At 43.1% G+C, this 23162-nt stretch overlaps 1 protein-coding gene across 4 annotated transcripts in view; it reads left to right on the forward strand.

Annotated features, from left to right (window-relative positions):
- Positions 1–23162, forward strand: part of LOC139632877 (neuronal PAS domain-containing protein 3) — a 287252-nt gene that overhangs the window by 66754 nt on the left and 197336 nt on the right. For all 4 annotated transcript variants that reach the window (XM_071498140.1, XM_071498141.1, XM_071498143.1 and 1 more), the window contains one exon: positions 13003–13101. In XM_071498140.1, coding sequence (XP_071354241.1) covers positions 13003–13101 — 99 coding nt within the window. The remainder of the gene's footprint in view (positions 1–13002; positions 13102–23162) is intronic.

Consider the following 23162-nt stretch of genomic DNA (forward strand, 5'->3'; position numbering starts at 1 on the left):
GCCAGGCCTGTCAGTCAACGACCGAGTGTGTGTGTGTGTGTGTGAGTGTGTGTGTGTGTGTGTGTGTGTGCGCATTAGAAAGAGAGAGAAAGTGTGTGTCCATGTGGATGCGCACTTATGTGTGTATCTGCGTGTTTGCAAGTGTGGGTTTGAGGAGTGGTGTGTACTTGTGTGTGTGTGTGTGTGTGTGTGTGTGTGTGTGTGTGTGTGTGTCCGAGAGAGAGAGGGAGTGTATTGTGAGTTGCCAGAGGATCTGTGTGAACAGTGATGTGTGACAGAGAGAGTGAGAGAGAGATTTGGAGCTGAGAGAGAAAGAGAATGAGCGATCGAGCTATAGAAAGAGAGAGAGAGAGAGATTTGGAGCCCAGCGAGAAATCAGGCGAGAGGGAAAAGTGAAAGACAGAATCGGAGACAGAGAGAAAGAGAGAGACTGGAAACAAAAGAGACGAAGAGAGAGAGAGAGAGAGAGGAGTGTGATGCCCAGAGAGGAGAGAGAGAGAGTGGTAGATCGAGGTTGAGAATGTTGTGATCTGTGTCTGACTGCTGTATTTACTGGATCAGACACACACAGCAGAAACTTCTTTCTTTCTTTCTTTCTTTCTTTCTTTCTTTCTTTCTTTCCCGTGCTCTCCCAGCCTTCTGCCCCCCCTTCTTTCTTTCTTTACTATCTTGAAGGCATTATAAAAAATTGATAACCTAATAACCTTGCTGGAGAACGTGTCACATTATCCAGAGATGATCACTTCAGTGGAGAGTGAAAGATTCTTTTCTTCCCTCACTTCAGATGATTGTCGGTGCAGCTCCAGTGTTCCTTAGTTATTTTCTCACTGTGGTTTTTAGCCAACAGGAGGAAATGGTGCATTTGTCGGGGACTATTTTCAGCGGCGGATTAATCCACATTCGGTGCAGCAGTGAGAATTTGTGGCAGCAGGACGATGTGTGTGTGTGTGTGAGTCTAAATAAACTACAGTGTGTGTTGATGGTGCAACAACGGAGCACAGACACACAACACTTGTTAATAGTAGGAAACGTTCAATTTTGTGGAATTTGTAATATTGATAATTAGAAGCTATTGATCATTATTGGCTCCATCATGTTGCCGAGCGTCAGCAGACTGAGAACAGAACAGGTCATGTGGACGACTGCAGCAGACTGCAGCACGGTGTGTGTGTCTGTGCAGCCTTTTGATTGGTACCAACACATGTGGTGTGTGTGTGTGTGTGTGTGTGTGTGTGTGTGTGTGTGTGTCTGTGTCTGTCATCAGCAGGGATTCAGGCCGATCCTGTCTTACCTCTGAATGACTGGTGAAACTTGCTGGAAACAGTGTGTGTCTTACACACACACACACACACACACACACACACACACTCTCTCTCTCTTGTTTACTGTATCCTGCTGGGATGTCTGGCGATACAGAGGTGAGGTGCAGAGAGAAAATAGAGATTCTCTTGTTTTCTTTCACCTCCTGCGTCTCTCTCTCTCTCTCTCTCTCTCTCTCTCTCTCTCTCTCTCCCTCCCTCTCTCTCCTTCTTTCTCTCTCTGTAAAAGCAGTTTATAAAATTCTGATCTACGTCTGGATTACTGTCTAACTTTATTGGCAGTGTCTTCACTGAACACTACACTGAGCAGTGAGACACAAAAATACCACAGACAGCCACATCGTAATGACCCAGAAATAACAGACAGGAAGTAAAGTGGTTCCTGAAGCCTCGACCCTGGTCTGTCCTGCAGGTGGACTCATCAGGTTCACCGTGAAAAGTCAGGATTAGTCCAAGTGACGCTGAAACTTGCAGAGGCACAGACATGTAAAAACAAATGGAGGTGAAGGTTTTTATTGTATTCTTTTAACTTTTACTTTTCTATTTTGTTTACATTGGTAATTTTGAGCACTTTTCTTTTTGCATTTGGACTTTGATTTGTGCAAGATAATTGTAGTTGCTTGAAATTAATTTTTGGGATTTGAATCTGCAACCCTCATAAATTACGCCTTTTATTCCTCCTTTAGTTTCCCCCTCTCCTCTCCTCTCCTCTCCTCTCCTCTCCTCTCCTCTCCTCTCCTCTCCTCTCTTGCCTCCTCTCCTCTCCTCTCCTCTCCTCTCCTCTCCTCTCCTCTCCTCTCTTGCCTCCTCTCCTCTCCTCTCCTCTCCTCTCCTCTCCTCTCCTCTCCTCTCTTGCCTCCTCTCCTCTCCTCTCCTCTCCTCTCCTCTCTTGCCTCCTCTCCCCTCCTCCCCTCTCTTGCCTCCTCTCCTCTCCTCTCCTCTCCTTGTCTCCTCTCCTCTCCTCTCCTTGTCTCCTCTCCTCTCCTCTCCTCTTCTCTCCTCTCGTCTCCTCTCCTCTCCTCTCTTGTCTCCTCTCCTGCTGAATGTCAGAATAACCTTTTGCCCAGACATGAGGAGCGCTTGATTTCTCATATCTTGCCGGTGACATGCCCACTCACGGGGCTGTTTGAGAGCCGTGGCAAGACGCCTCGAACATCAAACGCACCACGAGCAGTTCAAACACAGGGCTCCCTTCCAAAACCTCCCTCTGTAATTCTTCAGATATAAAGGGGACGGCGAGAAGAAAAGTCCGAATATCTTTGCTGATGTCACAGCTCTAACCTGATTCAACATGGAGGCCTATGAGGAGACATCCTCCTCTGTGAAATCTGCCTCCTTTTGTTGTAGCCGAGGTGAGTCGAGAGCTCAAAAGACACGTTTTACATCCTTTCAGAGAAATCAAATGTATTGTCGTCCTGGCTCTGGGTCCAAATGCTTCACATTCCCAGAGCACCAGCTGATCCTCTGTGACACGCTCTGATAAAACATGTCGGGTTCAGTTAGAGCTGCGTGCAGACGAGGAGACACGTCACCTCCTTCAACTTTATAGACATCGTTTGTCTCTTTAACTCCCCCGATTTATCTCTGCAGGGGGGGTGGGATCATGTTTCACACTTAACTTCAAAAGCAAAGAACCATCATCAGAGTTTGGAGCCTGGAGTGTTGACCAGTTACATCTAAGACTTGTTCATTGCTTTTTGAAAATTATTAATTGGTCGCATTTCTAGCACTGGAATAAAGTTTAGTTGAAAAAAAGCCACAGCGAGTGTGAACGTTGATGCTTGACCTTGGAAACATCAGTGTAGGTGGAGTTTGCTCATCTCAAAATGGGACGTTGATCTTAAAGTGAGATTTACGTATTTTTGTTGAATTAAATCTATAATATTAATCAAAAAATTAGATACGTACTGTCAGGAGACAATCCAGGCAAATGTTTGGGGCCCCAAAGGGGAAAAAGGCCCCTGATGGCTCCTCATATTGGCCCCTTTTTTCAATGATAACTACAAACCCCCTTAAAGGTGCTACAGTGCATCACTGCTGCCCCCAAACCCCCCCTTAGTGGGGCCGCAGTAGCTAGCTACCGTCTACTGAGAGCGTGCATGTGAGGCGTTCAGGGGACATCTGTAAATTTTACTGTGTATCATAGTCTGTGTGTGAGGCATTCAGGGACATCTGATCTGCATGTGAGATATTCAGGGTTTGCAATTCGAGGTGTGGTGGTGGTGGTGGGTGGGGATTTCTTCGGTGGGCTGCTTTGCCCAGGGCCCCCCAGATTCTGTTAGCGCCACTGTCAGAGTGTGTGTAATATGCAGTGTTGTGGAACAAAGGCAGTCATTTCCCATCATGCATCGGGGCTTTGCAGTTGGGAGCGATGAGGCTGAGGTTTTTGCTGCTGATGTCATCGTGACATCACAGTCAGTCGGGCTGAGAAGTCCACACAGCGCGTCGGACCCCGCTGATCAACTCTGTGCAGGGTCTGGGTCTGTTTTTTTTAATGCTGCCATGGCAACGGCTGGCGTATGATCACATGTGAGGTTCAGTTTACAAGCAGAGGATTATGGGTAGTTGTTAGGAAGTGAAGTGTAATTTTTGTAAAAGCTCTTGCTTGTTTAGGTGTGTTTGAAGACAGTGAGAAATGTGGGAAAGAGCGGTGTCACAAATTGATAGAGTAAACAGAAGTCCTGTGTGTGTGTGTGTGTGTGTGTGTGTGAGAGAGAGAGACAGAGAGAGTGTATGTATGCACCTTCATGCTTTCATGCACAGATTTATTGCGCTTGAGTGTGTGTGCATAATTTGTACATGTGCAGAGCCACCTGAGCTTGTGCTTTTATGTGTGTGTGTGTGTGTGTGTGTGTGTGTGTGTATTTATGTGTGTGTGTATGAGACTGTGTACTGTAGAGTGCTTCTACCTGTAAATGTCAGGCAGCTGTCCTCAGCGGCCGACAGCGAAGAAATCAGCAGTAAATCAGAGCTGGTGGTTCGACTAAAGAGGTGATTAATAAACATGTCATCTCTGTGTGTTGTGTTTGTGTGTGTGTGTGTGTGTGTGTGTGTGTGTGTGTGTGTGTGTGTGTCACCCCCTGCAGACCTTATTTGCTTTAAGACAGAGAGGGAGTGAGGGATGGAGAAAAAGGTGAAGAAGTGTAAATGAGAAAGAGGCCACCTTGTCTCTCTGCTCCCTCCTTTTCCTTCATGTCCCTTTATTTGGTTTATTTCTCTGCTGCCTTCTTTTCATCCAGTTGATTCAGTTCTAATGAGGGCAGAGATTTTTTCCCGCTCTGTCCTTCAGTCTGTCCGTGCTCGCTGAGAGGAGGGAGAAAAAAAAACAAAAAAAAAAACGTCCCGTTGAGATGTGAATTGCAGTCGAGGACTCAGGTCACAGCTTATTTCTGCGTCGTCCTTAGAACAAAAAGAGAGATGCTGAAGCGTCGGCCGTCATCACACTTAGCGCCGCGACTGTGCCGCCTGCTCTCTAATGGAACTTCATCCATTTCAAATGACAGAATCCATTACCCCTGCATGCACCACTCTGCGGTGCAAGTGTTGCTCGCACTGGATTTATTCTTGTTATTTGCTGATAATGCGTGCAAACTAAACTGAGCCACATTTTTCCCCCTCTCGTGCTGATGATTAACTCGAGAAGGGGTCGTGGGTGTTGGAGGTTCAAGAGAAAAGGAATAAATTTAAAAAATAACAGCGGTCAAAGGGAAGATGTGAGGATCGTGTGGGCTGATCGTGTCCAGCTCCAGACCTGCAGTGTGTTTCTGCTGAAGCTGATTCTGTTCGAGCGCAGCTGGAAACTTTACTGCAACAGATAAAAGCATCTTCATTAGGCAAATGGCCAACATGATTAAACCACACAGTATAAAGGTGTTTGTGATTATAAAGCAGGTCTAGGTTCTATATTAATACTGTGAAAGTATCAAAGCCTCAGTCCACAGAGAAATGCACACAGCCTGTATTCAGAAACTGAGCCTTAAAACCAGCCGTCAGGACTTCTGCAACTTTGTGATGTCACAACAAAGCAGTCACTGCCCTCAACAATGCCCCAAGCCCCGCCCACCTGGACCCACCATCCAACCTTGCAGGATTTGGTTTCTCTGAGTGTTTACCTGAAATCTGCTATATTTTTATTAGATCACTCAGAAAACAGTCAGCCAATCAGAGGAGAGGCTCAGATCCTCTCTTCTGATTGGCTGACTGAGCTGTTGTTACTAGAGCTCCAGAGAGAAGCCTGAGAGAGGAGATGTAAAACTACACTGAGATGGTTTTGGTTGTTAAATGTAGATGTTAAAGTGTTAAACCAACAGAATAATTGTACGAGGTGATGATGTTTGTTTACAATATGAAACATTTTGATTTAACAACATTATTTGGTAGAAATTGTGAGTAAAATTAATATTGTGAGTGTGTTATAAAGCAGCTACACGACAACAAAGTGTGTTGCTGTTGTCAACTGTTGTGTGGTCGACGTGGTTTGGGAGATAAACTGCTCCAGTAAACAACACAGAGGAAGGGAAACTGTGTCGCAGACCTGCCGTAAATCCTGTCGTTGTTTTGTTGGTCAGCTGTGATGTTTTAATGATTAACTGAGCTAATTAGCCGTAAACTGATCATGTAGCTGCTGATTCCAATGTCCTGATGAAAGCTGCTGTGTTCGTGTGTGTGTGTGTGTAGATGAAAACAAAGCTGTTAGTTTGTTTGATGCTGAACTGAGTAGTTAGTGTGTGTGTGTGTGTGTGTGTGTGTGTGTGTGTGTGTGTGTGTGTGTGTGTGTGTGTGTGTGTGTGTGTGTGTGTGTGGCAGCTGTGGACCTGTTCAGCTCTCCACTGTGGGAGGCCGACATGTCAGGAAGCAACAGATTGAGGTCTGTGTGTGTGTGTCTGTCTGTCTGGTGTTTTTCAGAGTGCAGGTGTGTGTGTGTGTGTGTGTGTGTGTGTGTAAGTCTGTCACCAGGGGTTCAATTTACACACTGTTTGCGCACAGGTGTACAAACAGTGTGTAAATGTACAGTGTGTGTGTGTGTGTCACCTCCTGCAGACTCACACAGAGCGAGGACGTCAGCAGTTGTTTGTTCAGTTTGTTCCTCCCTCAACATTCAATATTAGACTCAGTTTAAAATCATTTATTTCTGCTGCAGAACAAACCTCAGCTCACTGATCCTTTATTTAAGCAGGAGACAGCAGACCTGACACACACACACACACACTCACACACACACACACTCACACACAGTTTCATTGTTTCAGCTAAAAGACAAAGTTCAGATTCAGACAGAGATGATGAAATAATAAATCACATCAGTAATGATCCTGGTCCATGTGAAGGCTCTGCAGAAGTGAGACAACACGAGGATCCTCTAACAGCCTCCAGGTCTGAACCCTCAATCAGCTTTTTGAAGAACTTTACTTTTATTTTCCTGAACGTAAACAAAGTCTGAAACTTTTTAAAGTGTCCTCATGAAACAGTCCTGACCTGCAGTCTCTGAAGTCACAGTTCACAAACACATCTTCACTTCTCCACAACCAGCTGCAGCTCGTTTGTCCCCACCCTCAGATACGACCTGTACCAGTCGAATGATTGTTAGCGAACCTTCGTTGTCATGGCAACAACAAAAAAACTTACAGTTAAGGTTATGGAGTGGTAAGGTTTCAGTGAAGTTCATGGTTTGGTTTAAAATAAATTATACTTAATGCTGAGGGACCTGCGTCGTCATGGTTACAATGATAAATGCTCACTGAAGGTTGTGGATAAAAGAAACGTCACATGACTTCCTCCTTCGCCACTAGAGGGCGCCTCGCAGTAAAACCTGACCCTGCTGCACAGACGACCCTCGGGCTGAAAGGAGTTGTCTCTGAAGACACAATAACTTACTGAAATGTCCAAAACATGTCCTCAGTTTTCATAAATATCTGTTGAATATTTCATCATTTTTAATCATCATTAAAATGTGCTCAAGTTACCAGACGTCTCCACTTTCTGACAGGATCATTATTTTCCAGAAAAGTTCTCACTTTCTGAAATTATCCTCATTTCCCAAAACGTTGTCCAGTGTTTCCAAAAAGCTCCTCCCTGTGCTGAGAATCCAAAAATGTGATCAGTCATTAAAAATTGTCCTTTTTTTCTAAATTGTTCTGAACTTGCTTTTCTTTCTTCGACACTCAAAAATCTTCTCATCCTCTTCACTTCCTGGAGCTGCCTGCAGACAGGCTGACTCTGTAAATATCTTTATCTTCCCGACTTTCCTGAATGTCTCATCCGTCTATGACGTCGACTTTGTAAAATGTCGCCACGTTTTTAAAATTAAGATCAAGTTTCTCAAAGTTTTTCAAAGCTTTTCAGAAATATCTCGCTCATTCCAGAAACATTGTTTTCAAAAACCACACCTTCCAAAATGTCCTGTCTTCATATGTCTTCAAGTTTCCAAATGTCTTGACTTTTGTCCACTTTCTCAAGTTGTTTCCATCTCACACACACACACACACACACACACACACACACACACACACACACACACACACACACACACACACACACACACGCACACACACGAACACTGTTGTGTTTCTGAAGGGATTTAGTTTCAGAGTAAAAACCTTCTCTGGCTTTACTGCTGCACTGGAGCAAGACTGACCAGCTAAACCTGGACCAACACATCTGGCCAGCTGGGGACAAAGTGTGTGTCTATGTGTAGTTTGTGTGTGTGAGTGTGTGTGTGTGTGTTTCTGTGTGTGTGGATTTGACCCTGCCCTGGAAGTGTTGGAACATTCTCACAACAAACGGGGGTTATAGGGAGTAAACAGGGGAACAGGAGTGTGTGTATTTCTTGCTTGTGTGTGTGTGTGTGTGTGTCTGTGTGTGTCTTTGTGTGTTGGCACTGCACGCTAAACTGACACATTTTCAATCACATGGTTTATTCCGGGGAAATTGTCGAAAAAGAGGGAAAAGGGCAGATTTCTGCGGCTCTGTGGGCTACAATAGGACAAGCCAGGATTAGTTTTTCACTTTGTGCATGTGTGCGAGCGCACCAGTGTGTGTGTATGTGTGCGTACTCTCAGACAATGCCCTGGTAGCCAATTTGTAATATATAGTCGGCCTTGAAAAATGGCCCAGATCTCCCCTTCGCTGTCTGCAATTTAGCTCTGCCGGCGCCTGGCAATACCCATTGTACTGCCTCCCACCACTGCCATTTTGGCCTGATGGAGTGTGCGTTTGTTACTTGTGTGTGTGTGTGTGTGTGTGTGTTTGTTTACTTGCTTATGTGCATCTCAGTGTGCATTTACCCATGAGTCTGTCTTTTTGTGCGTGTGTTGGTGTGCACGGGCCAGCGACTGTTTATTCTCAGGTTATTGAATTTCTGTTTGTGAGCCAGAGTGTGCATGAGCGATTATGCAAGTGTGTGTGTGTCTGTTTGTGTACTTGCATTGTCAGTGTGTGCCTACAGCTGTAATGTGTGTATGGTTGATCTTCTGTGTGTGTGTGTGTGTGTGTGTGTGTGATGCAGTGCAGTTATTTGTCCACTTTCCAAAATGACACCTGAAGGCATCAATCTGGAACTAATGGAGAGAGTGCTGAAAAAGAGAGAGAGAGAGAGGATGGAGGGATGGAGAAAAAGACAAAGAGAGAAGGATTTAAGGATGGAAGACAGAAGAAGGAAGGAGGGGGATTTAAGGGTAAGAGGGATAGAGGTAAAGAAGTAAAGAACAGGAAAAGGAAGGAGAGAGGGAGTAAGGAATAGGAAGAGGAGAACAGAGATGGTGAATTGCAGAAGGGCTATGAACAGAGGTGAAGAAAAAAAAAGAGTCCATCTCTCTTTAAAAAGGAGAGATGGAGGGAGTTAGAGGAGGGAATAAAGTGTAGAGGGTGGAGAGATAGAAAGGCAGGAGAGGAGGAGAAAGGATGGAGGGAAAAATGGTGAAAGATTTAAGGATGTGAGAAAGGGAGGAGGAGGATGGATTTAAGGACAGGATGACGAGGGAGCGATGGGAAGAAAGAGGAAAAGAGAGGGGAAGGGGGGGACAGCAGGAGGGAGGGAAAAAGGGAGGGATGATTTATGGAAGTGAGAGGGGAGGGAGGAAAATGTGAAGAAGGGCAAAAGGAGAAAGAGGAGGAAAAATGGAGGTGTGAGGGCAGAAGGAGTGAGTGATGGATAAAGACAGATGGAGGAAGGAGATGGTGGGAGGAAGAGGTGAAGAAGAGAGTGAAAGAGAGAGAGAGTGTAAAAAAGAAAGAAGATGGAGAGAAACCGATGGAGAGAAAGAAGTGATGTGATTGGTCACTTTACCAGAGGTCTCTGTTCTATTAATCAGAGACATAGCAGAGGTCAGAGGTCAGCTGTGTGTGTGTGTGTGTGTGTGTGTGTGTGACTGACCAATCAAAAGCTGCCTCAGATAAAAAAAAACTGTTAAACCCGACTGTCTGTCTTCTGACACCAGCACAAACTGCTGTGGTGTTTTATGTGATGTCATGATGTTAGTGAGTTGTTTTCAATGGCATTAGCTCATATAAAACATGAGCACACAAAAAGTTATGTGTGACTATATTTAATTTTTTTATTTAATTAATATTATGATTATTATTTTATTATTATTAATATTATTTTTTTATAGCAGGCTAAAAAGTGAGAAAACGGGGAAACAGTGTGTTAAAAATGTAACTACAAAGTGAAACTCAGTCTCTACAGTTTTGTCGCATTTATTTCAGAGATTATCTGAACCTCTGTTCCTTTGAGGTTTTTGTAAGCAGCTGTTTCTACCTTACCTGTCTCTCAGCAAACACACATTCAGGCCCAATGTCCTCCTCGCTGAGCATTTCCAAAACTGATGGTTGTAATATTTAGAAGGTTTCAGGCTGCACATCAGTGTTTCTGTTCTTTGCCTTTGTGGGTTTAAACAGAAGAAAAGCTTCAGTTTAAATGGAGATGATATAAATCTCTGACATGTTGAAAACTCTCCCTCGACCACGAGGATGATCATGTGACGCCATCTTTCTTTTACCCCAGAGACATGTGGGACGGGCTGATGTCACATCCACTGTGGAGTCATGACGCAGCAAATACTTCAAAACTCTGATAATCGATTTGTTTCAGCTACATGGACTGAGGGTTGATATGATCCGAGCTGCTCTCTCCGCCTCTTGAAACCTTGTTGTACCATCAGTGAAGTACACACCGACCTGAGTGAGGGAACAAACCTGCTTCTCTCTTTTTATCTTTTATTGTTTTTTTTCCCTCCCTCCCCGACAGCAGCAGCGATATGTTTCCTAGTCATGCATCAAGAGATCAAATCTAAAAGTAATACAATCTCTCGGACTTACATCTCGCTGGTTTAATTTGAAAACCAACTCTCTGCCTTCTGCCATGCCTTTAAAACCTGAAATAAGTTATGCCAGCGCTGCCCTCGCTTCACCCTCTGACAAGAACAATAGCGGGCGGCTCGCCTCAGAAAACTGTGTTTTACAATAATACTCGTCCACAAAGCAAGACCGACAATGTCAGTGGTTTTATGGTGCGCTACACAGTGCAGCTAATGTTCTCCTGCAAGCCAGCACCGCTTCACTGCCTCTCCCTCCCCCTCTCTCTCTCCTCCTCCTCCCTGTCTCTCTCGGTGTGTCTTGCCCTCTTTCCGCCTCCAATTTTTTTTTCTTCTTCTCTCCTTTATTCTTCTCGGCTCTCCCTCGCTCCCTCTCTTCGTATGAAAAATCCATTCCGGCATGGGTTTTGACAGCCTGTCTTTGGTGGGTGTGTAAAATTCAAATAATTCACTGTGCATAGACAGTCACTTTGGGGCTGCTTTGTATTTTGTATTTGACTCGGTGTCACTTCGGCTGCCTGTCGAGTCCCAGTCGGCAGCGTTTAGCTTTTCAAAAAAAAAAAAAAAACACCACCACAAAAACTGGAGGTTTTATTTATTTTAAATATTTCCAAAGGCAGGAGCTGCTTCAGTCGAGCAGGTACATCTCAAAATGCACTTTAACACTTTAACCAGCCGACAAGAGATTTTAGTTTGAGCGTACTGATAATCAGAAGACTTTCATTCATGGACAAGGACGAGAGAAATGGACTTTAGTGTTGTTTAAAAAGCAGGGATCCAAACTGAATTTGTGCAGGGCCTCAGACTTTTAATCTTTCACATGTTGTTTTCCCCTTAAAGTTGTTAAAGGTTCATATTTTGTTCTTCTTCTGTGTTTTATCTGAAGTGTTGATCTTCATCAGAAGATATATTTGTGGTTTTAAAAAGCAAAAACCATCTCAGTGTAGTTTTACATCTCCTCTCTCAGGCTTCTCTCTGGAGCTCTAGTAACAACAGCTCAGTCAGCCAATCAGAAGAGAGGATCTGAGCCTCTCCTCTGATTGGCTGACTGTTTTCTGAGTGATCTAATAAAAATATAGCAGATTTCAGGTAAACACTCAGAGAAGCCAAATCCTGCAAGGTTGGATGGTGGGTCCAGGTGGGCGGGGCTTGGGGCATTGTTGAGGGCAGTGACTGCTTTGTTGTGACATCACAAAGTTCCAGAAGTCCTGACAGCTGGTTTTAAGGCTCAGTTTCTGAATACAGGCTGTGTGCATTTCTCTGTGGACTGAGGCTTTGATACTTTCACAGTATTAATATAGAACCTAGACCTGCTTTATAATCACAAACACATGGACATCTACCTTTAGACTGGGTGGAGCTTTAAATCATCTTATTCCATCAGGTCTATTTTCTGTATCAGTTGGTTCCAGCTCCTCGTTGAAGCTGCATGATGTTTACATGGAGTGAAATATTGAAACCTGGATCATCACCTGGGTGAAGTGACCATCTGCAAATTTCACTGTGTAGCAAAGAAGTTTTTGGAAATTTGCTGATTTTAATTCTTCACTCAACCATATTATAGACGATAGTAATAAAGGTGTTTGATGAGCTTGCAAGTTGAGTTTTTGCAAGTTTTAGCTCAAAGCATGTGACACATTTTTACATTTCTGAATATTCTGCACCTGCTGTTCCAGAAATCCATTTCCACACTGTGTGAAAATCAGTTTTCACACTCTTGAAACTTGCTTCAGTTATTTATTTCTCCTATGTCCGCTGAGGAAGGCCACAACAGCTCGTTATTGTACCTGGGGAGGCGACATGTTTTATAATGGCTGCACCGAGTGGAACTTCTCCTCCAGGTGTCTTCCTTCATCGTGTTTTACACATTTGGAAACTTTTGGAGCTTTTCTTGAATATAGAATAAAGTTCTGTGAGATGGTGATGATGAGCCTTCCTATTGGCCGCTGCTTGTTGTTGGGTTGTTGAAACAAAGATCAGGCTGTTTCAATGGTCGCCTGTTTCTGTTGTCACCAGACTGGTACAGTATTTGAGACTGTATAAGATCCACTGAGCTAGAAATGCCCAACTGTTGATCATTTTTCCACATGAAGCTATTTTCAAATTATCTTATTAATTACTGCTTATCTAAATATATTTTGCAATGGTTCATTTTATGTTCTTTAATTGGTTACATAGCTCATGACATTTGTATTTTTCTGTGCAGAATTATTTTCTTGTTTTCTGTGCACTCTCTCTTCTCCATGTTTCATAAATAATAATTTCTCTTGCTTATGTTTCTTCTTCCTCCCACTTCTTCTTCTTCTCCTGCTCGTTGTCTCTTATGGCTGTCGTTAAAGAACCTTTTCACGTTTTTTTTGTGTGTTTCACAGTGACCCCTACTGGGAGCGGCCGGCTAATGCAGGCAGCTGCTCCGCCGCCCGGCCCAAGACTCTTCACCTGGCCGGCCAGCAGCATACCTCCTCACCATGGTAACGTCTGTGTGCGCAGTAGTAGTAGTGGTAGTAGTGGTAGTAGTGGTAGTAGTGTGTGTTTGTGTGTGTGTGTTTTGTTGGATGAGAGCAGTGTGAATAGTTTGAAGTAACTCTTCTCATGTAGCGAACCCTGTGTCTCCTGATGTCTCTGTGTGGTATGATAATTAGCTTAGCTTAGCTTAATATCTGAAAGTGAGTGAAAGCAAGCAGACAGTAACTTCAGAGACGCCTGAAGACTTGAATTAAAGGTCTGGACCCTTGAGAGTAGTTGTTTAGTTTCGTTTTGTTCCTCTGAAGTGTCCTTTAGCTTCAGAGTCATTTCCATAAACCTGAAATGACCCAAACTGCTGTATCCACAGTGTCACTCACTGTGGTGCTGCCCAGGTGCTTTAATCGTCTCTGACAGTTGTCAGAGTTGAGCGGCTTCTGCTCTGTACAGCCACCGGTTGTGGTTGAAACCCAGACGATGACAACAAGGATTTCAGTACAGAGTGAAAGGACTGATTAAAGATGGAGGACTGAAACACAGCTGCTGAACTAAGACATTCTGCTCGTTGCACAAAAAGGACAAAAGGTCCCGCTGGGTCAGTTTAAACTGCAGTTAGTCCTGCAGCGGTGCTGCTCTTACAGCTGTACTGCCTGTGTCCAGCTGAGCTGGACTCAGCTGCGTCAGTGTAGTTAAGATGCACAAAGTCGTCTTTACCTGAAAATGACTGTGCAGGTTGGAGGAGAACAGACTCTGACTGGCTCGCTCTGCAGGTAAATCTCACCTTCACTTTTATTTTCATCACAAGGGAGAATGTGTGTTTAGATGCTAAGAGAAGCTTTGCAGTGGTGTGTTGTCAGTCGTATGATGTTTCTCATGTGTGAGTTGTACCTGTTGAAACCTGTGACAGCTCAGTGAGTCTGGTGAACAGGACGGATCATCAGATTGTGTCAGTGTTGTATCTTATTATGTGTGTAGATGTCTGTGTTTGTGTGTGTGTGTGTATAATATACATATTGCAATCTGGATTGCCGCTCTCCCTCTTTGTCAGAGAACAGAGGGAAGAGTTAGGCTAGTTTAGGCTGAGGCTAGATGTCGTAGTGTACTTGGGTTTGGGTGTATGTGTGTGTGTGTGTGTGGTGGATTATAAAGGGGGGATTTATGTCAGAATCAGGCAGGGAGCTGAAAGGAGACGGCTGTTAATAGCTCATTATATGACAGGCTCAACACCATGTAGGTCTGTATATAAGACACACACACACACACACACACACACACACACACACACACACACACACACACTCACTCAGAGGAGGAGCCTTTTTAAGACATTATCTGATGGTTTGCAGATAAACATGTTTGTGTTTGTATTTTAATTTGGACCCATTTCAATTTTTAAAAAATTAAAAAAAATGTTCTGAGCAGCTGTTAAACAGCTTAAAGCTCCCAGTAACCATGGGTCAGATTTTTAATGTTATTATTGATATTATTATCTTTTTTTCCATGTAACATTACTTCAATAACAACAGTATATGTAGAGACAGTCGTCTGTTTAAATGACAGTTATATATAAGCTCAGCGTCAGAGAAACTTTCAGTTTCCTGTCATAAAGTAAGAGTTTGAAATCAGCGCGAGCTCTTCCTGTTTGTTGACAGTGTGAGGAGAAGGTTTAGTACCGAACACCGTCAGTCAGCACAGAAACAGACTGTTCAGCTCCTCCATCCACACAGCAGCTCTCACCTCCATGCAGATTGAAAGTTGTAGATTTAAAATGATTTGACTTCATCGCTGCTTCGACACATCCACACTGTGACCTTTTTACAGGCAGACGTTTTAGTTTTAGTCATAAAAGTAATAAAAAATATTGTAAAAACAACTTTGGGTTGAAAGTGGAGTAAAGTTAACAACTCATTAACAGATTAAAAGACTCTGTTTGATTCTGTCACTGTCAGTTTCACCAGGCAGATAACTGCTGAAGCATCCGTACTGTTGCTATGGTTACCTGCCACTAATTTAGAACCGAAGTCAAACTGTCGACCAGGTGTTTTGACAAACGCCTGCCAGCCAATCAGAAGCCAGTGATTTACATGTGAGTGGAGAGTCGTGCTTGTGTCTCTAAAGGTGTGTGTGTGTGTGTTAGATTAGATTTGTCAGGATGTGTGTGTACAGGCCTGTGGTGTGTGTCTGTCTGTGTGCATCAGTACGTGTCTCTCTCACTTTGGCCGGGTGTGTTTCTAATGTTGGGGTGAAATTGAGATAAATGGTGGAGGAGCTGGGTGGTCACAGAGGCCCCTGATATACACTCCACCTGTCCACTCTGCTTACAGCTGTGTGTGTGTGTGTGTGTGTGATTGTGTGTGTGTGTGTGTGGATACCACCATACATGCACATTTATAGGCCTCTTTCGGTTTCTGTTACAGTATGTGTGTGTGTGTAGTTTAATTATGTGTCTGTATGTGTATTTACATGCACATCTCTGCCTGAGCAGGATTACCTGTGTGTGTGTGTGTGTGTGTGTGTGTGTGTGTGTGTGTGTGTGTGTGTGTGTGTGTGTGTTGCTGTTGTTGTGTGTTTTTGAGTTTATAGTGGGTGTGCAAGTGTGCAGAATGGTTGTAAACTAGAAGAGACAGATGTACCAGGGAGAGTTTGCCTACTGCAGCCCGGTACACACACACACACACACACACACACACACACACACACACACACACACACACACACACCATGGCGCTGCTGTTATTCAAGTGGAACCTAACCAAGGCTAGAGAGAACGAGTGTGTGTGTGAGAGAGAGTTAATGTTTAGTGTGAGACAATAGAAAAGTTGAGAGAGAGGAGTTGTTCCAGTCGTGTTTACTGGCTTCAGACAGAACGAGAGGGAGGACGTATCATTATCTGAAGAAACAGGATGTCTATCACTGAAGTCCAGCACCACCCAAATTACTGTTTTGATGGTCTGGTTCCCCATTGATGCAGTGGAGACACAGCAAAGACTGTCCTCTCAAGAAAAATGACAGAAGTGGCCCTGAGATATCAGATGTTTACTTTCAAATGACAACGAGCAGCTGTAGGAAATCTGACTCTGGTCGCCTCAGGAGGGGGTCAGGACAGGCGGACGGCACGCAGGCGCAGAGGGCGAGCTGAAGGTGACTGACCACCTGCCCCTTGACGTCCAAAGTGCCCTTTTGTGAAGGCCCGCCCCCGGCCGCTGCGACCTGGCTGCAGTCACTTGATGACGCGCCCTAACCTGCTGTCTGTGGCTGTGCTCAGGACGACTGTTGTGGCTTCCTGATCCACACTGGAAACCTGATTTACTCAGCACCAGTGCAAAAATGCAGATTGGGCTCCAACACAAATCGGTTATTGACAACAGAAAACTTTGAAGCCTCTGAATGGGAATTCACACGTTCCAAAAAACATCCATTCACACGATCCACTCAGAAAACAGTATGGACACCGCAGTAACAACTTCACACTATGTTGTTGTCTTTACAAGGAACATGTTCCGTTTGTCGTCTTGTGTCTTCACTTATATAATATGATTCTAAATATGTTACATACAATATTAAATGACTTTTACTGTCCCAGAGGACGCCATGATTGTAGTTTTGATGTCAAGTTCAAGCACTGCATGTGTTTCTTAGCGAAAAGTCAGTTTAATCTGTTCGAATCATGTTTTATGAGTTGGAGCTTGTAACTTCCGACATGTCCTGAACGCAGCATAAGGCCTACAGTGAGCATTACACAACAGCACCACCTTCAAAATCCAACAGTGGTCTGATTAACATCCAAATATGTCCACTTATTGATAAGATTAATGCAACTCTGTGATGTTTAATAGGTGATAATCAATGATACAGGTCCCGCACTGAAGGCCTCCACCTGGCCCCGTTGGATGGGTCAACAAAACATCTGACTCTGACATGAGACCTAAACCTAACCTAAACCTAATCTTAACCTAATCTAAATCTAATCTAAACCTCACCTAAACCTAATCTAAACCTAATCTAAATCTAATCTAAGTGTAATCTGAACCTGAACCCTATGGTGTCTAAAACCAGCTCTATGGTTGTGTTGGTGAGGACCACTCAGTGCTGTTGCAGCAGGGACGGTGCTCAGTGAGGAGGAAGAAAGGAAGAGAGGGATGATAAAGAGATGCAAACATGTATGTATCTGAATTTATGATGGAGACAGAGGCGGAGAGAGAGATGGATTGGAGGTGTAGCAGGTCTGTCCTTCAGCGCTGACAGCTCTAAAAACACATAAATCCTCCTCTTCCTCTTCTGTTTTCTCTTTCTTTTCTCTTTCTCCACCTCCTCTTTTCTCTGTCATATTCTGCCTTTCTCCTTTCCTTCTTTCTTTTGTTCCTTCAACTCACCTCCTTCACTCCTCCCGTCCTCTTCTTAGCCTTTTCTCTTTCTCCACCTCCCTCCCTCAGTTTTTTCTCTTCTTCCCCTTTGTCTTTATCTGTCTGCAGCTCCCACTTTTCTCTCCTCTTCCTCCTCTTCATCTTTTCCACATTTCTCCTCACATCATCTCCCTTTCCTTATTCTCTTTCCTCTCATCCCTCTCCTCCCTCTCCCGTCCTCTGCCGTCCCCCTATCCCTCCCTCTCCTTTCACAATGCCTTCATCCTCCTCTCCTCCCCTCATTTCTTTCTTTCTTTCTTTCTTTCTTTCTTTCTTTTCCACTCTTGTTCTTCGTATCCTCTCTTCCCTATTTCCTTTCTTTGATCTCTTTTCCTTCTGTTGTTTCCTCTCTTTCTCAACTTTTCCTTTCATGGTTTCTTTCCTTTTCCTGTTCCTTCATGTTTTTTTTCCTCCTATCTTCCTTTGTTCCTTCTTTCTTCCCTTTCCTTTCACCCCTCTTATCTTTCTTACTTTTTGCCTCTTTCTTTCCTTCCTCCATCCTGCCTTTTTTCCACTTCCTTTCCTCCTTTACCTTTTCTCTCCATCCATTCTTCTTTGTCTCCTCTGTGTTTATTATAAGTCCTACTTGTTTCCTTATTGCTTCCTTTCCTTCCTTCCTCTTCCTCCATCAAGTTCACTTTCATGCTCTCTCTCTCCCCCTCTCTCCCTCTCTCTCTCTGAGCGTTGGTTTGATGGCGGAGGTGTGATGACTTCTGATGTGTGTGTGTGTGTTTTTTCCTCTCTCCCATGTCGCATGAGTCGACTCTGGCGTGTCGCTGACTTTGTTCAACTCTCTCTCTTTGATGCCACTTGTTCTCTCACCTTACCTTTCTCTTCTAACCTACTTTTCCACTCCAAATTTTTTTCAACCCCCCCAATATAAATTCTCCTCCTCTCTGTCTCTGTCTTTTTATTTTGAAGAGAAGGAGCTCCCTCAATTTAATAATTCAACCTTTTCTCTTATTTTGTCTTTTATTTTTCTATATTTTATCGTCTACCTGTGTCTTTGTCTGAGAGGAAACGTGTTAATAATGAATTGTATAGATTTAGACAGAGAGACAGTGTGTGTGTGTGTGTGTGTGTGTGTGTGTGTGTGTGTGTGTGTGTGTGTGTAGCACAGATCTTTTGAAGTCGTGATGTGATGTTTGTAGTCCAGAAGCATTGATCTTAAGCCCCATCTATCTGATTGCCACTGAAATCACCAGTCAGAATGTGTGATGAGGTTTGAAACGAATCAGCAGATGAGTTTCAGCTAATATCACCTGAAACCTTGTTTACCTGCAGGAAATCAAACAGGAAGACGCTCAACATTCAGACACCACGGCTCTGGGAAGCGTCTGTGTTGCACCTCCAGACTCCAGATTGGTTGCACACTCTCTTGTTGCACCGGACACAGAGTGTCGTTGGGTTTAGGTCACTTAAACTCTGGAAACATCTTGTTTTGGTTAAATATTGAAAATGTAAATTCCTGTTTTCTGCTTGTGTTGAATTTTTCCCATATTTAATCATATTTTTTTTCTAACTGTTGCTTTATTGTATTATTATTTACTGCTAAGGCTGCAATAAGCCTAAAATCGGTAACACGTGTTGTATGTTGTTAGATTTAAGTTGCGTCACAGGTTTCATTGATGTTTTCCTGCAGTGTTTTGTACTGTGTCCTGTAGTTGTGTATAACACCAGTGTGGGTCTGTGTGGCTGGAAGCTTCAGTCAGGAAACGCACAACAAGTCTTTATCTCCAGAGTGAAGAAATACTCAAAGTTTAGGTGCAGTTTTTAAACTGCAGCAGTTTCACTTAACCTCTCCAAAGTGCTGAGAAATGATCTGTTGGCGTCTCAGGATCCGTCCACACCATCCAGCCGTGGCTTTTGACTGACGCTGGCGTCTTTCTTGTTGTTTTTGTCGCTGCTGGGCCGCCACTGCGCCCTGAGAATAACACCAGACATCATCCAGATAAAGATTTGAACTCTTCATTTGGCCTCTCTTTAGATTCCTGGGCACACACTCAGGAGCCTGTCAGCGTGCACCGCATCAGTCCTCATGCCTGTAAATCCCCCGTCTCCTCAGCATCACCGTGAGCAGCTGTTAACTCGTCTCTGACATGATGCACCTGAGAGACGAATCGCGGCGCAGCGTCATCCCAGACCGCTCTCAGAAAAGTGCTGAAAACATCTTTTTTGTTTTTTTTGTATTTGACGAGCGTTCAGCTCTAAACTGCAGCCGCTCTTTGATAACAACTCCCTCCTCTTCTCGTCTATCCGTCCTCATAACAGCAAATCCCTCACCTCGTTGGACAGCTACCCACCTGTGGCGCCCGCAAACAATCACTCAGATCCAGAGCAAACACACACACACACACACACACACACACACATACACACACAAACGCACACATTTCTTTTATCCACACAACACATATTTACTTTTCCTTATTCCCGGGTTTTTGTTTACAGTGAAGAGATTTGACTTTCACCCCGTCTTCACCTGCCTGAGCTGCTGCGCCGCTGCTTGCTGTTGCCTGCGGCACTTTCTCAGCATCGCCCGGGCTTGTTACTGCAGCGAGATTTCCCCCCGAGGAAGACGCAGCGCTGGAGAGACGTCGTGCACATGAAATAAAACCTGCTGTTTGGCTCCATTATGGTGCCTATAGATGTGTTTCGTACAGTTTTAACAGGAGAGAAGGGAGTTTCCCGTGTGTGTGTTTGTTAAACGTATTGTTGGGGTTGTGGTGTTCGGAGTGAGACGGTGAGAAACAAGTGGATGAAGCCTCACAGGACTTTTACTTCCTTCACTTTGATTCATGTTCTGCTGCTTGAAGAGAGAATAAATCTTGAAATCTGCTTCAGAAGTTGCATGTGCCTCCAGTTTGCTGTGGATTTGACACAATCTGTGGAGCACGTAAAGTTTTTTTTAAAGCTTTTATTTTGGTGGTTTTTACAGGAGTGTTTTAGCCTCATCCTAATGCACATTAATGAGTCTGTTTTAAATTCTGCTGCAGGTGAAAAAACTGAATCCAAATTTTAAAAAAAATTTAAAAAAATGTAGTTTTACCTAATTCCACATTAAAAATGTATGTTTTACTTGTTAGCTTTACAGATGAGGAGGCCTTGTTGTTGCTGTGGTTAGATTTAACCGAACTCGACTATATTACTTGATGCTTCAGATTTTCACTGCTTTCAGGAATTTATTTTTCCTGTGATAGAAACAAGGAGCTGAGCCCTCATTTGATTTTTCTTTTTTTAATTGTGATTCATGTTGTGCTGCTTGTAGCAACATTGGATTCACTTAGCAGGAATTTAACCTGAATTTAAGAGAACTCTTACATTGAACATTGGGCTGAATTTTGATCAGGTTAGTCAGAGTTTGATTTGATGGTTTCTATATCTTTGCTTCTGTCTTTTACCGTCTCAGGTTTGACCCTCAGGCAATGATGTAATGTTAGTGTTCATTTCAGAAGATGACTAAATGCTAACGTTGAGCTTAAAAGATCTGTAGTTGCTGTGTGAATTATGATTAAGTCACTTTTTAAGGAGCTATTTGTAAGTTTTGCTACTGCCTCAGCTAACGTTAGGATTAACAGCTGTTTACTTATTGTTGCATTAACAAGACAAGAGGTTTTAATATGTCCTCTGAGCAGCCACTTCTTCAGGGCAGACTGGACGCTACAGCGACTCGGTATCGGAAATTGATGAGGTGAGCTGGAGCTAGCTGGTTAGCATGCTAACTTCAGTAGAAGAAAAGTGAAACAAGAGACCTGCTTTCCACATCTGGAGACAGCTGGTGAGTAAAAGAATGAAGTTTGATGCTGAGCTTGCAACATTTGCTTACTTTAGCTATGCTAGCTAAAACCTTCAAATAGCTCCTTTAAGCTGGCTGAAAACAGTTGTTAATGTGGTGTAAAAGTTTTCTTCTCAATCATTTGTTTCTAGACGTATTTTAAGACATAAACTGACTCCTGCAGTTTGATATAAACTGGGCCAACACTTTCCAGGACAAAACGTCTCATATCAGACTCCTTCTTGCTCCAGCTGCCTGTTTTAAATCACCATTAAAAATAAAATAACTTACTTCAAACACATGAAAGCTATTATTTCATTCCATTACAGGGCTGTGTGTGGAAGTGTGGGGGGGCGGATAAAAATCTTTTTAATAATTCAGCCTGTTTGTCAAGGAATGGTAGATTTTCAATTAGAGTAAATATGTTGTGAAAACATGAAGAAAAAAAAGTAGAATCTGGTGAGAGAGAGAGAGAGAGCGAGCGAGAGAGAGAGCCTACAGCCAGAGCTCAGCCACCGCCTCTGATGTACGCCTTATTAATTACATTTACTCTGTCCAGAGAGAGAGAGAGAATCTGTAATTCGGTGTTTTTGAAGAAGTAGAAAAAAAAAGATCAAAGGCAAATTAAGTTGAGCAGGTCCGTGTAATGTGTGATTTGGAAGCCCGGAGCATTTACAGCTCTGTGAGTATGGCAATGAAGCTGCTTTTTAACTGTGTGTGTGTGTAGAATCACACTCCTTCACTTGCCATTAGTTCATGCATTTGCTCAAATTTGCATATGTAGCATGTTAACACACACATGTGGGTTTAAACAGTGCAGATGTGTGTTTCTATGTGCAAACACGTGTGTGTGTGTGTGAATAATCAGTGTCCACAAGACTCAGTCAGTCTGTGTGTGTGTGTGTGTGTGTGTGTGTGTGTGTGTTCATGTGTGCGTCTTTATTAGTAGTAATTGTAATCATAGTAGTAGTGGTACTGGAGGTGACATTAGTAGTAATCATTGCAGTAGTAGTTGTGTAGTAGTGTTTATGCTGTTGTGATCAGGCTGTTTTATCTCACCGTGAAGTTGTAGTTTACACTAGTGATATTATTATTTTTTATTCAATAGTTTAACGCTGGTTACTCTTAACTAGCTTCATCTGGATAACTTGAACCACTTCAATGTCTGCTGTCACAGTAGGAAATCTGAACACCGACAACCATTTCTTCAGTTATTCCAAGTCTCTCAATAAACCAGAGAAATAAACCTTTACAGAAATAAATCTCCTCTTACATTAGTTTCTGTATTTTATCTTATGTTTTCTTTTTGATTTACTAGTTTCTGTATTTCAGTGATTTTATTTACAAGTTACAAAATCTTATAGTATTTTATTTTATTTATTTTATTTAAATAATATTTGTCTTTATAAAATGCTGTGTCTGGTAAAAAAAAAAAACAGGGAAGGAAGTGATTTTTTAACTACACGTCATCATGTCATGGTCAGTCTGATGAACAGATGAAGACCATTAGAACCAGCTGAAAGCTCCAGATAATGCTTTTGAGTGGACTGAAGCACTAACTTTGCGCGCTCAGTATTTTACTCTTTTATTTCTTGTTTAGTTGTTGCTGTTTAGTGTCATTTTATTTAGTATTATTGTGTTTTTGTCATTTAATCGAGGCAGTGTGTTGTTACTTTAACTGTGTGTTAACTGGGTAGTTACACTGAGACGACATCAGTCTGAAAGTTACAGAAAAAATAAAACACACAAAAAAAAAAGACAAATCAAAATCAATATAATTAACTCTAGAAACTTTCATAAAGGTTGAAGGAGATGAAATAGTGGCTACAGTAACTGTAGCTGGAGTAGTTGTTTGTTTATGTGGCTCTTTGTGTGTGTGTGTGTGTGTGTG

Source organism: Trachinotus anak, unplaced genomic scaffold (assembly GCF_046630095.1).
Source record: "Trachinotus anak isolate AG129_WGS33_773 ecotype Australia unplaced genomic scaffold, CSIRO_AGI_Tana_v1 ptg000015l, whole genome shotgun sequence".
NCBI lineage: Eukaryota > Metazoa > Chordata > Actinopteri > Carangiformes > Carangidae > Trachinotus > Trachinotus anak.